We start from the raw sequence: 15,197 nt of genomic DNA, 5'->3' as shown, positions 1-15,197 counted from the left end.
AACTATTTGTTACTAGTAAGAGTTGTCTTATGTTTTAGATAAATTTTTGATTCTTCATTTTCTCATATACAAAAAGATGCTCATTGTGAGTTAATGATTCTATTAAGGTCTTCATTTTTAAAATTTTTATTTTGAGAGTATGTTTATTAAAGCTGGGGACAGTAAGGGCCTAGGATAAAAGAAGCAACAGGAGAGAAACTAAACAGGCCTGCTTTGGGTCTCCAAAAACATCATGGGAAAGAAGTGAGCCAAAGTGGGGGCTGCCATCAGCTCACTGGAGAGTCAGAGAAAAAGGGACCTTGGAAACAGGTTCAGGGTGTTAGCCCAGGGTGAGCTGCCGCTACCCAATGCTCCTGTGGTTGCAAGTCTCATAGGGTCCCTTAGAGTTTAGGAGATGCATGCCTGTGGGGGAAGGAGAGGGGAAGGGAAGGGCATGGGCGTGCTCCCGAAAGGGAGAGCATACCACAACCAAACTTTTTAAATGTTGTTTTGATAAATGCTTAACTGCCTCCTTTTATAACATTTTTGCTTGATTAACAGCATGCAAGACAAAGGTGTTATTGAAAATTTTTCATTAAAATTGTATTTTATTATATATTAGTTGCAATATTTAGGCCCCCCCTTTTTTACTTTATTGTTGACACTATTACAAACATGTCTGTGTCCATTATCCCCACTTCACCCACTTCCACCCAGCCCTCCCCCTACCCCTCCTTCCCTCTGGCCATCACCACACATGTTGTCTGTGTCTATAGGTTATACATATATGTAGGCCCTTCCTTTAATCTTGGCAAACTTTGTTATAAAAGCTTTTTTTTGGAAATGCCATTTCTAAAAGTGAATTTTGAGCTGTAATAAAAATCAGGTACATAAAATTTATACTGTTTAATTTGTGCAGTTATATGAAGTTGAAGACTACCGTAAAGGAGATTGATAATTCTCACATGAATGTCAGGGCCTTTTAATAATGAGCTTTATAATATTTATTTTTCTTTGAAGATTGATACAGCTGTGGAAGAAGGAAAGAAGAAAAGAACCAAAGATGAAATTGTAGATATTGATGATCCAGAAACCAAGCGCTTTCCCTACCCACTTAATGAACTGTTAATTTGGGCTTGCCTTATGAAGAGACAGGTCATGGCCCGTTTTTTATGGCAGCATGGTGAAGAATCAATGGCTAAAGCATTAGTTGCCTGTAAGATCTATCGTTCAATGGCCTATGAAGCAAAGCAGAGTGACCTCGTAGATGATACTTCAGAAGAATTGAAACAGTATTCCAAGTAAGTTATATTTTACCACTTGGAACATTTTAAAAATCAAAACACATTTAAATGAAGGTTATAGTGCCATAGACTAAGTGAGGATATATGATTTTATTGGTATAGTTATGAGAAACTGACTTTTAAAAATTTAGAAAGAAACTTTGCTGCCTATATGTTTATTCAAAAGAAATGATTATTCGCATTTCAAGTTAAAAAATTCAGCAAGGAAGAAGAAATGCCAGAAGCCCATTTAATAATTGCACATAATAGCAATTAGATTAGGAAAAGTTGCATTTGAAGTGGTAAGCTTGAAAGGAAGGAAGAAAGCAAGGTTTAAACTATGTTCTAAGGAGATGAATTCAACTGAAAGGGCGTCTCAGGTGGTGGAGCTTCATGTATAGAAGAATGAAACAGTTCACAGAAGTCTGCAGTGTACTCAGAGCACTAAGGGAACAGTAAGCTGGTAGTTTCTGGGAAGCTTTATGATAGAGAATAGGACCTCCCTCACCCAAAATGGGCTGACATTGGTAGAGGGTAAGAATTGATACTGAAAATAACATAAGCAGGGATCCTACGATTACTAATTGGAGATTTAAGATCCAGGTGTTTTTCATGATTAGGTTAGTCTGTATTCACATTATTCCTTTCTACTGGATACCAATCCTCACCCAAGGACATTTTTTTTTTCATTGTTTTGAGAGAGAGGGAAAGAGAAACATCAATGTGATAGATAACCATTGATTGGTTGCCTTTTCATATGCACCTTGACCAGAATGGAATCCTCAGCGTTTTAGTTTACGGGATGACACTCCAACCAATTGAGCCAAGCTGACAAGGGCTGAATACCAGTCCTTTTCTGTTTGAAATAACTATATAGAAAATTTTTAACTGAACATTGTTAGTTCGGGTTTATTTCCATGTCCAGGGAAAGTGCTCTGGAGTCACCTTTTCAGTCTTGTTTTTAGTGTGACATTTTAATACTTTTTGATTTCCACATAGTAGTTGATATCTGAAAACATAGTGTTACTGTAATTCTATTGCCTCACAATTCCCTGAGTGTGTGTGTGAATATATTAAAAACTATAATGCGTTATGAATGAATTTAAGAATAGTGGTTTAAAACTGCAGTTTGGTAAACTGAATATGTTTTGGCTTTTATCTTTTCATAGTGATTTCGGTCAATTAGCAGTTGAATTACTAGAACAATCCTTCAGACAAGATGAAACCATGGCTATGAAATTGCTCACTTATGAACTGAAAAACTGGAGTAATTCCACCTGCCTTAAGTTAGCAGTTTCTTCAAGACTTAGACCTTTTGTAGCCCACACCTGTACACAAATGCTGTTATCTGATATGTGGATGGGAAGGCTGAATATGAGGAAAAATTCTTGGTACAAGGTATATAAAGTATGTTGTTATAGTCAAAAAACCAGAAGAACGAGCCCAGATGTATAGTAAAATACTTTGATTTATGAAGGTGGTGGGGGTGGCGGTGTTGGCATTTTATCTGATGTGATAATGAAGTGTCCTTTTGCTCCTCCTATTCTTCATGCTGAATCCTTTTCACATATGGTATATAGTATAGTGATTATTGTCCCTATGTGAGCCAGAAGCCTGAGGCCAACAGATGGAAGTATGGTGTTTACAGCCCTGAGCAGCCATGAACAGTGTTGCTGCTTTATAAAAAGATGATTCCCATATTCTAAAATTTAGGACCTATCTACTAACTTAATAATCTGTTACTTTTAATTTATTTGAAGTATATTGGATATACCTGGTTTTTATGGTCAAGAATGTGGGTTGAGTGTTGGCTGGTACTTCCAGTTTCATCATAGTGAGAGATATTACTTTAAACTCTCCTTTTTGTTATTTTATGTCTTAAATAAGGTACAGAAATGCAGAAGGCCGAAATCAGGCAAGTAGTTTAACCATTGGCCACTCTAAGTAGATAACAAAAACTAATCATCTACTAAAAATAATGGTGAAAGATTAACTATTAGAAACGTTGATACGCAATTATAATTTTGTGCTTTATGATTTTGCAGATAATACATAAAATTTTAGAAATTACCCTTTTGTATGGAGGCACAAGCTGAGTAATCATGTTAAGACATGGAACACTTACAAAGAGATTTAGGGTAAAATTAAGGACACAGCAACTTCATTAGGCTTGAATTTTGTTTAAACAGAAATGTATTTTCTCAATGGATTGTAATTGATTTTTTTAAGGACAAATCTTTAATTATTAGATGTTTTCTATATCCTCATCTCATAATATCCCAATGTTTCGTTACTCCTTCAAACAATTCAACCTGGGCCTCTTTAAATATAGTATGTGAGTAAAAATGAAGGGGGTTTTTTTCCCCTATACTACCAGGTGCAAAATGGCTAACTAATAATAAAGATATTTAATGTTTTATCGTTTGTATTATATTCTTGAAAGTTACTAATTTTAAAATGTAAATTTACATTCTGAAATTTTTAGGTTATATTAAGCATTTTAGTTCCACCTGCCATATTAATGCTAGAATACAAAACTAAGGCTGAAATGTCCCATATTCCACAATCTCAAGATGCCCATCAAATGACAATGGAAGATAGTGAAAACAACTTTCAAAATGTAATGGAAGACATCCCTATGGTAAGGAGGAGAAACATTATTAAGTGAATATAAATTTGTTGTGAATAAATGTACATATTTATAAGTGTTATTTTTATTTTAGGAAGTGTTTAAAGAAGTAAGAATATTGGAGAGTAATGAAGGAAAGAATGAAATGGAAATACAAATAAAATCAAAAAAACTTCCAATAACACGAAAGTTTTATGCCTTTTATCATGCACCAATTGTAAAATTCTGGTTTAACACGGTATGTTTTTAAATTGTATGAGCATAATGATTTTAAAAAATAGGCTTTAGTGGCCCTGGCCGGGTAGCTCACTTGGTTAGAATGTTATCCTGATTCACCAAAGTTGCAGGTTCCATTCCCACTCAAGGCACATAGAAGAAACAACCGATGAACGCATAAATAAGTGGAAAAACAAATCGTTGTTCTCCCACTCTCTCCTTCCTTCCCTCCTTTCTCTCTCTCTGTCCCCCCATCTCTCATCCCCACCCTCACTCTCTAAAATCAATAAATAAAATTTCAAAAATATATATTATAGGCTTTAGTAGGCCTTGAGTTTTTACTGATCTTGATATAAATCATCACTAAAAAACCATTTTTCATTTAAAAGTACAGTACGATTGATTTAGTTCCATACAAATTGATGTCATATTGAGTGATAAAAAGTAACAAATCTTAGTTCTAATTGGAACCAGAAATTTACTAAACAGATATGTAGTAAACATAAACTTTTTTAAGTGGGTAGTGGATACTAATCTTTTAAAAAGATTGGTAAACATTAATCAAAAGAAACCCTAATACACAATTACAATTTCTTTGTGCTTTAGGATTTTTGCAGATATTTTTTAAATTTTGGAAATAAGCCTTTCTTGCAGGATTGATGGTGAAAAGTAATCAATAACTCATAGTTTTATTTATCAGTAATGTAACAGCTTGTGTCTTAATCATAGCACAGTACATGTTTGATTATGTGCCACATAATTGGCTTTTCTCTTGCTTTATGGAAGAACAGATTTTATGAGCATATATGTCCATAGAGGGATGGACTCATCTGAAGAAACACATGAGATTGCCTCTTACACTCATACACTGGGGCTGAGCAAATGAATTTTTACTCTCCTTCCCCCAAAACTCTAAAGTTTTTATTTCATTTTTATTTTTTGTTGTTTTTCATTTTTATCATCAGACTTTTTAAGAATTGCAAAAGTATACAAATAGCCCTGTGCTAAGATGGATATTTCAGAATTTGTTCCTTCAAGCATTGCTTTCTCAACCACACACTTGCCTATTAACGTAAGACTAATTCATTACATTTCTTTTTCAATATGGAAATTTTCTTGCTTCATCTTGTAAGATGTTGAAATTGCACATCTGAATTGCCTTACTTAATCCCTCAAATTCTGTCCTTACTAATGGAGAAAATGTAGGTTTCTTAGTTTGCATTCATGTGAATGACTATTTAAAAATGGACAACCCAAGTGGCTACAGGAATTTCTCTTTTCTTTATTTATTGCAGTTTACTGCTCTGCCATGGCTTAAAATCATGGATGTGGCTTGTTTTAAGACTGGTAGAGGCAAGGAGAATGATGAGAGGATTCTTACAATTGTTCAAGGGTCAATGAGTCTGGGTTTTCCTCTGAAATGAAATGATTGTATAGATACTAGTATACATATACCATATCACCTCCATATAATCTTTTTTAAGAGTATCAAAAGTGGGGTTTTCCCTTTCTGAGGGGAAATGTTTTTCATATTGGTTTCCATTTCTTGGGATTTCAACCTCAGTGACTGGGAGCTAGGAAAAAACCAGTGGTCTTTCCTAGGAATACTATTTCATTGGGGGAGGGAAGAGGCAGTTAGTGTGTTTCTTGATGATGGCAGTGAAGTTCTATAATAAATTTAATATATTATGATATTTTAGTTATAATATGTATTAAATGGAATTACGTGGGCTCAGCTGAGAACATAAACCCTGGTATTACAAAGTCATTCCTATGGGAATTACTAAAAAGGCAACGAAGTTTTAAAACAACACATTTATACCCTGGCCGATTATTTATATTTTGATTGATAAATGCATTGTCTGCACTGAAGAGTAACTTCTAAAACTATTTTAATGACTGAAGCATAGAGATAGTTCCCAAGAGCTCATTTGGTCTCTTATTTTGTGTAGGCTTGAAAATTTTCATAGTAAAAAATTTTATTTTGTAATCAATTTTATTCATGTCTTGTTTTTTCTTTTTTGTTAGTTGGCTTACTTGGGATTTCTGATGCTTTATACATTTGTTGTTCTTGTACAAATGGAACAGTTACCTTCAGTTCAAGAATGGATTGTTATTGCTTATATTTTTACCTATGCTATTGAGAAAGTCCGTGAGGTATGTCTTCAGTTGTTTTCTACCTGTAACTTGGTATATATGGATATATATTGTGTGTACATGGTAGATACTGTGTATGTGGAGGATGTTTGGTGTGGGATATGCATGTGGGCATGTGTTATTTTATGTGTGTCATGATTTCAGCAGGTGATAACTTTATAGGAGAATAACTTTATAGTAGAACATGTTGATTTTTGCTGTCCTGAAATGAGGGCAAAAGAATAGAGATCAGTGTGGTGTTAACTTTGTTTCAAATTACAAAGACAATGCTTTGTCTCAGAAACATAGCCTAGATCTGTTTTTGCTTTATTTTTTCAATATTCACATTTGCATTCTCTGCCACTCTTCAAAAAGGATTAAATATACATATAGCCAATCGGGTAAATAAGTTATAGATTATTATCTTGCTCTTGTATGGCACTGCCCACTTAAGTGACTTGTTGCCCATTGAATTGTCATGCATGTTTAGATCTCTGTGTGTCTTGAGTTTTCAATTTAAATTGCAAATTTCTAACATCCTGACTTTAGGGAGAAAATGCTTTTTCTTCAAGTTTTATACTTTCCATTCAAACTAGTAGCTGCATAAGTGTTGTTTTATAAAAAAATATACTTAATTATTTCTGAATTGTTTTATGTCTGCTACGTTTAGAGAATGCGTGAAATTGTGAAAATAAATAGAAGACATGTACTACCCTACCACTTGGGTATTGTAAGAATTTATCTTGCTAAATAGCTTGTTGTGCATTTTAAATTTCTTCAAGTGCCATGGTTCATATGTTTATGAAATCTGTTGTTATACCACCATGTTTGAAGAAATTAAGTTGTTACATGATGAAAGCAAGTTGCAAGGACTTCTTCTAAATGTCCATTCATAGAGCAGTTTTGCAGGATTCATCCAAAGATGTCTAGCCCGCGGGCCACATGGCTATGAATTCGGGCCCAACACGAAATCGTAAATTTACATAACACCTTTCTTTTTGCTTGTTAGTTTTCGTTAGTGTTTGTGTATTTAATGTGTGGCCCAAGACAACTCTTCTTCCACTGTGACCCAGAGATGCCAAAAAGTTGGACACCCCTGCAGGCATACCTTGGCAATACTGCAGGTTCAGTGGTTCCAACCCACTCTAATAAAGTGAGCCTCTCAGTAAAGCGAGTCATGATCTTTTTGCTGGTTAAGGGTCTTGCCTTCGGTTTGTGAAAAAAATGCAATACCTGTAAAGCCAGTAAAGCAAAGTGCAGGGAAAGGAGCTATGCCTCTAATAAAAGTAGTTGCCTGCAATGGGGAAGAGATTTTAATTGGCTAAGGGAGAAAAGTGAAAGGGAGACTTCAGTATTTACTTTATGATACATTATGATTTTGAAGATACAAATGTATTGCCATTTCCCACAATTTTTTTTTTAATTTTTATATTCAAGGGAAGAGATTAGTACAAATACTTAAAACTTTGAGGTATTTAGTTTCTGCAAATAAAGCACCTTTGGAATATCCAGGATCTTCTAGTGTTGTTTCATTGAAAAACAAAACAACTTTTCAAAGGTATTTCACATTCCAATTTAGAGAACTGTTCTAATTTGAGATTTTCAGCTTCATAGTTGGTCGAGCAGGTCATTTATGGATTTTTTTCCCTCTGTATAAAATGAGGATAAGTAATATCTGTCTCTGATATCACCGTGAATTGTCTTGGTGATGAATGCATCATCAAATGCCAAGATGATCAAAAATAGTTTGAAATACCAAAAGATATATAAAAATCTACTCTAATATTATAATTGAATGCTGTTACATGTTTTAATAGGAATAAATTGATTAAACTTTTTTTTTTTTTTAACCTTTAGATCTTTATGTCTGAAGCTGGGAAAATAAACCAGAAGATTAAAGTGTGGTTTAGTGATTACTTCAATATCAGTGATACAATTGCTATAATTTCTTTCTTCATTGGATTTGGACTAAGATTTGGAGCAAAATGGAACTTTGAGAATGCATATAATAATCAGGTTTTTCTGGCTGGAAGATTAATTTACTGTCTTAACATAATATTTTGGTATGTGCGTTTGCTGGATTTTCTAGCTGTAAATCAACAGGCAGGACCTTATGTAATGATGATTGGAAAAATGGTAAGTTGAGAGGCATCTGATAATATCATTGGTTTATTGATACTCTTTCCTAAAATCATTAAAACACTGACATAGTTTTACTTGAACCAGAGAATGTTTTCATGTTTATTTGCTCTATACTGCAAATTAACCATTCCTAAGCATATTAACCCTGAAGAAAATATTTTGATGAATATGGTTAAGGGTGGGAAACATTTTACCTTGAAATGCTTTAATTTTTAAATGCTACTTGCTGTGGAATATTTGAGATAAGAATGAAAGATACAAACTTATCTCCAGTGTGAATTTCTTTTTATCCTTACTGCTGCTACCCTCAACCAATCACCATCTGGCACCTACAGTAGTCTAGTAGTCTTTTTACTCACACCTACTCTGGTTCATCTTCAATCTACTTTATAGGTAGAGTAATTATTTCAAAACACAAATCCAAATATGTCACTTTTACCTTTCTTAAAAATTTTTAAAAATATTTTTGCATTATTCTTAGAAATCAATCAGTGTGCTTAATGAAACCCATAAGCCCTGCTCAGTTTGGCTGTTTGTCCTCCCTCTCTCCCTCCCAGCCTTCTATCCTCCCTTTCTTCCATCCTTTCCTTTTTAACTTGTAATAATTTTGAGGTAACTGTAGATTGACATGCAGTTGTAAGAAATAATTACAGAGAGATCTGTGGACTTTTTACCTAGTTTCCTCCAGTAGTAGGGCCTAACATCTTCCTTGCTTTCTTTTTAAGTCTCATCTCTTCCCATATTAGGCTTTCTATTTGTGTTCTAGTCAGACAAGGTTACCTTGTTAGAGTATCATAGTTCATTTTCTTTCTACCTGGAATGTTCACCCTCATCTATGCTCATATGCTTAGACTTTTTGACTAAATTAATTTAGGTTTATGCTTCAGATCTTAACTCCAACATGATTCTTTGTCAGGGGAGGTTCTTTGATCTAGCTAGATCAAGTTTACTGTATAATTTTATGGGGACTCTTGTTTTTTTTCTTCAGAATATTAATATGTGTCTAACTCTATTTTAAATTACACTCTTACTGGTATATTTATATTCTCCTCTAGGCTATAAAACTCTTTGGATTAGGAACCTTGTCTGATTTTGGTCACCTCCATACTCCAGTACTTATCACAGTGCCTATCACATAGTAGGTTCTCTATAGTAAACAGTTGTTGGTTGGGTGGATAAAGCCATTACTAGTAGGAAGAAAAAAAAAAACAAATGCTGAACATTCATTTTAATAGGTTGATTCTTAAGATTTTTTCTTATTTTTACATCAGATTATAAATTTTTAAAATTACTTTTTAAAAGAAATTTTATTTTATTGATTTGAAAAAGAGAGAAACATTGATTTGTTGTTCCACTTACTTATGCAATCATTGGTTGCTTTTTCTGTGTGCCCTGACTGGAGATCAAACCTGCAATCTTGGTGTATCGGGATGACATTCTAACCAACTGAGCCACCTGGCCAGGGCATTCACCAAGTAGTTTCCAATGTTTATTATATTTTCACTGCTATGCAAGACATGCAACAAATATTAAGATCTTGCCTCTGAACTTGCCTTGTCCCATTATTAACATACTTTGCAAGATAATGCCAGCTAAGGAAATACTATTATAGTTTATGTTTTTAGTTACACCTCTTTCCTCCCATATTCATGGATTCAGGCAATTTTTTCAAGTTACATCCAGATCACCTACTCTTTTCCTGATGTAGTATGCCCAATATTTTGTTCTTTTCCATAGGCTTAACCATCTGGCAGGTTTTGTTTTTTAAATGTGGACATTAGGTTTGATGTGCAGATCTTTATACAACGAATTAAACAATGTGAAATGTATTGGGTCTACTCCTGCCATAAACATTTTCAGTTTTCTGTGGTGAGAAGTGCAAGCTCTATTATGCTGCTGCTTTTATAAATATATTTTTCCTTATTCTAAAATTAATATTCATTGTAGAAAATTTTAGCAAATACAAGCAAACTACTATCCAGAGGCATCCACCATTAACAGTTTGATGTAGGTGTATCTTTCTACCCTTCACGACATACATTTGAATCATGTGTTTATTTGTGTCAAACTTCATGCAAATAAATGTATGTAACAGTTTTATCAAAACAGGCCTATAATATATATGCTATTACTCAATTCTTTTTAAATATCTGCCCTGTTATTAAATATAAAAATCTCTTTCTAGAGTTTCTGAAACCTTTTCTTTTAATCTTGGAAAATTAACTGCCTCCTCAATGAAATTTATCTTCCTAGTAACCCAACTAGCTCACAGGATTATCAGCATTACTTTGCATCATGAAAACAAGATTTTTAAGTTTTTTAAGTATAAAGTTTTATTATCATATTTTCTTTTTCACATTAAACATTTCCCTCCAGGATAAAGTGTCCTACTCCCCCCAGTGAAGAGTTACTGTTTACTCTTTGTCACATCAAAGAATTACTTATTATTCATCCACTTTCCATAATGTATTTCCAGTAAATGTAGGGGAGTTAAGGCTTTTGGGAAATAATTGGTTTAAGCCTAACTTTTTAGTGTGTAAAGTGCTCCACTTCATTGGCTACCAGATTATTTAGTGACTTAGTGGTAGCAGGTTAATTCAGTGGTAATGTACAGTAAGTGGGAGGTGTAGGAAGTACGAAAAGTGGACAGCCATAATAAAAGATGGAGCTGGGAAAAGTAGAGGACGCCAAGAGAAAGTGGAGCTATCCTGATTTTTGTCTGAATCTTGCCTCTAAGGTACTCCCAGCAATTCTTCTGTCCCAGTTATAGGGAGTTTGAATATATGCTTCATTTTTTTCTTTATCTGTGATCTTCAGATCCACCTTCCACCAGGATTATGTCTTCTCCTCTTTAACCAGTCCTTTATCGCATTTAGTCTCCTAGTGCCATCGTCCTTTTTCACACCCACTTCAAAACTTTCAGAATGGTTAATGTTCTAATAATCTGCTTAAAGTAGGTGCTGTCCAGTATAAGAAATCCTTCATTAAAATGTCTCTTTAAATAAATATGAAAAAGATGAATTTTTAATAGTAGATTCCCAGAGTAATTTAACATTCTTTTATCATTGTGTATATATTATATGCTATGCATTATATTGGGTTGGCCAAAAGTTTTGTTTAGTTTTTTCCATAAAATAAAATACACATTTTTTCATTTTCACCAATAACTTTATTGATTTGGATATCTTGATTATGTTGGCTATCTCCCACTATTGACTTCTAGTGGGTAGAGGCCAGGGGTGTTGCTAAACATTTCCCAATTATAAGGCAGCCCCACAACAAGGAATTTTTTGGCCAGAATGTCAGTAGTACCAAGAAACATCACAAACCACTTTTGACATATTTGATTAGTGACAGCAACTTCTCCAGAAACTGCACAAATCTTTTTTTTGCGTTTCAGTTGCATTTTTACCTTTCTTGAAATAGTAAAGCGTAATACACCGAAAACGTTACATATCTTCCATCTTCAGTATTTAAATGGCTGCACAAAAATTCACCAATTTTGATGTTTTTTTAAAATTCATGCCGATATGACAGCTGTCACAGTGCAGTCTAACAAAGTTGTTTTGAATGAAATGAAAGACAATCAGTTCTACTAAGAGCCATCATATGGAAAAAACGAAATGAATTTTTTGGCCAACCCAATACTAAGCTGAGATTGAAAAGATGAATAAGATATGGTCCAGGTGCTTACAGAACTCCCAATCTAGTACAACGTACAAGCCAACCATGTGAAGATAGATGGCTACCGAAAGATACGGTTAACTGTAGTGTGAAGACCATAGACCTAGTAGCTAATTCTGTCACGGAGGCTTCCACAAAGAATGTAGTATTTGGAAAGAGTTTGGGAAACATGTAGGAATTTATCCAGAGTAGAAAACAGTTTTGAAAAACTTGAAGGTAAAAGAGATTAAAATGGAAAAAATCTTCCTCACAGTTGACATCTTTAGTAGAGATCATACTGATGAACATTATATGGTAAACACTAAACTTTTCCAACTCATTCCAACAAGAAATTCTCAATTTAGGTGTGAGGAAATAGATTTTTTAATTTTTTATTAATTAACTTTAGATCAAGTATTTATAAGGAAGTTTCTCAGATAGGCTTTATGTGAAATTAGGGAATGCAGAAACCTCTATGAAAGATCAACCATAGACCTTGAATAATTTAGGATATTTTAGTACAGGTTTGGGTTTTGTTTTGAATTTTGACTTGGACTTTAAAAAAAAATTATAGATGAATGTTTGCATTCCAAAGTATATCACATGCCATGAATAATGTTTTTATAAATTGCCTTTTAAAATCTTTTATCCCAACATTTTGTTTATTGAGGACATGCATTCCCTCAGTTATCTTCAGATGCCCTAAGAAGGCAGTATGACTATTTTACAAATGAGGAAATGGAATCTTGGAGAATATTAGGACTCTTTGATTGCAAGTCACAGAGACTCTTAAAACAATTTATTGACAGGTCTAACAGAATTTTAAAGGTGAAGGCTCAAGCCTAAATTATATATAAATAAATATTTTATATTATTATATCCACTCTAGATTTACTGTCCTCTTTATCTTTCACATTACTGGCTTCCATTTCTACTCTCACTATATATTCATTTAAAAAATATGTGAGAAAATAATAATTTTTAGGTTGACTTATATTATTGCAATAATAGTTGGTTCACAGATGATAGTATAGATTTATTGTAAATGTAGCCTCTTGATTTGTATGGGGCTTCCCCCAGTAGATTATTATTCATGGATAAATATTACACATTGCAAAATGAGACAACATTCACTTTTTTAGATCTAAATGCTAAGCACTGGGAACCTAAATAAGTAGATAGAAATTAAAGTTTTATTGTGACATTTAACTTAATTCTTTGAAATCCTGAGTAGTGATGCTAAAATTCACGTAGTGGTTTAACAGTAAAAATCAATTTTTAGTGATTTATTAGGTTATACAGTTCAATATGTCTCTTTTTCAGTTTTTTTGAAAGGAAAAGAATTGTAAACTACCTGACTTGCAAATGGTATTGTTAACCAGATATTGGTATCACTTACTGTTTTCAAGACCGATACTGATAATCCAGTTTGTTGTTTTGCTCCTAGGAGTTCTTTTTTAAATTTATATCAGTTTTACATTTTAATTGTTTAAATTATTTTTAATTGTTTGTTTTTTTAGAGAGAGGGGAAAGGAGGGAAAAAGAGAGGGAAACACTGATCAGTTTGCATATCCCCAAGAGATCCCCAACTGCGGACCTGGCCCACAACACAGGCATGTGCCCTAAGAACTGAACCAGTGGCCCTTAGGTGCATAGGCCAGTGCTCAGTCCACTGAGCCATACCAGCCAAGACATGCTCCAAGGAGGTTTTTGTAGCGCAGGACGAGGCACCATAATAGGGCTCAGTATGGGTGAGAAGAATGCCTTGTTTTGTTTGGTTTTTAATGAAGTGGGCAAAGGACAATTAGCAAAGGAGGTAGAAAAGAGAGTCTATACCTTCAGTATAGGAAGAGAACAGTTTTAGGAAAGAACCCTTATGGAAATTGGTTCCTTGTATCAGTCTGTGTGCCTGTACTTCTTTAAAATCTTCATGGACTCCAGATAGACTCCAATTTGAACCAAAAATATGATACAGTTCATTATATAAAAGATGTCCATGACTTGTCTAGCTTCACAGATCAATTTTTACATAATCTCCTTGCTTAAGGTTTATTATATAGTGATATTTCTGAATGCTAATATTATGAATAGAAAGAAACTCAAATGTTCTGTTTAATCTATTAAAGCATTAGGAACTTTTCTTAAGATGAATATTGTCATTGTGTTTAAATTTCCATGTATTTTAACAGTGTATATTTTTTGACAGGTGGCCAATATGTTCTACATTGTAGTGATTATGGCTCTTGTATTACTTAGTTTTGGTGTTCCCAGAAAAGCAATACTTTATCCTCATGAGGAACCATCTTGGACTCTTGCTAAAGATATAGTTTTTCATCCATACTGGATGATTTTTGGTGAAGTTTATGCATATGAAATTGATGGTAAGGATTTATGTTTACAAATTTATCTTTTGGTTATTTTATGTTTTAAAATAAGAACTGTATTATGGTAATATTAAATATTTTCACAAATCAGACTATTACTAGCCTAACCCCCCTGCAAAATATATTAGTTAATCCCAAAAGAAACATAACAAAAATTAATTTTGAAAAGTATTTTAGAATGTTTTGAATTATAAATTGTAGAAATGTGGCCAAAGGTGGCTTACACAATAAGGATATTATTGACTCACATAACAAAGTTTAGAGGTAGAGTGGTCTTGAGGATTGTCAATTCATAGCTAAGGATGTCTGTTCTTTCTCTTCCTATTGCTCTGTAATCGCATTGTCTTCATTCATACAGGGAAACCTGTTTTCCATTATGATTAGGAGACCCTGTAGTAACACGAGGAAAAGAGACACTGTTTTCCATTGTACTCCTTTTTTTTCAAGTATATTTTATTCATTATGCTATTATAGTTGTGCCGTTTTTTTTTCTTTATTCCCCTCTGTATACCGCCCCTTCCAACCAGCACCCACCCTTCACCCTTAGTTCATATCTATAGGTAGTAAATATAAGTTCTTTGCTTCTTCATTTCCCGTACTATTCTTAACCATCCCGTCTATTTTGTACCTACCATTTATGCTTCTTATTCCCTGTACCTTTTCCCCTCTTCTCCCCCCGACCCCCTCCCAGCTGATAACCTTCCATGTGATCTCCATTTCTGTGATTCTGTTCCTGTTCTAGTTGTTTCCTTAGTTTGTTTTTGT

The 15,197-nt window shown here is 33.8% G+C and overlaps 1 protein-coding gene across 2 annotated transcripts in view; it reads left to right on the top strand.

Annotated features, from left to right (window-relative positions):
• TRPM7 (transient receptor potential cation channel subfamily M member 7) overlaps positions 1–15,197 on the top strand; it is a 135,513-nt gene that overhangs the window by 83,199 nt on the left and 37,117 nt on the right. For both annotated transcript variants that reach the window (XM_024568092.4, XM_053929050.1), the window contains 7 exons: positions 1,000–1,280; positions 2,432–2,660; positions 3,748–3,903; positions 3,986–4,129; positions 6,136–6,264; positions 8,101–8,379; positions 14,255–14,429. In XM_024568092.4, the coding sequence (XP_024423860.3) occupies positions 1,000–1,280; positions 2,432–2,660; positions 3,748–3,903; positions 3,986–4,129; positions 6,136–6,264; positions 8,101–8,379; positions 14,255–14,429 (1,393 nt within the window). The remainder of the gene's footprint in view (positions 1–999; positions 1,281–2,431; positions 2,661–3,747; positions 3,904–3,985; positions 4,130–6,135; positions 6,265–8,100; positions 8,380–14,254; positions 14,430–15,197) is intronic.

Source organism: Desmodus rotundus, chromosome 7, assembly GCF_022682495.2.
Source record: "Desmodus rotundus isolate HL8 chromosome 7, HLdesRot8A.1, whole genome shotgun sequence".
In the NCBI taxonomy this organism is placed as follows: domain Eukaryota; kingdom Metazoa; phylum Chordata; class Mammalia; order Chiroptera; family Phyllostomidae; genus Desmodus; species Desmodus rotundus.
This window is presented reverse-complemented; position numbering and strand designations above follow the sequence as displayed.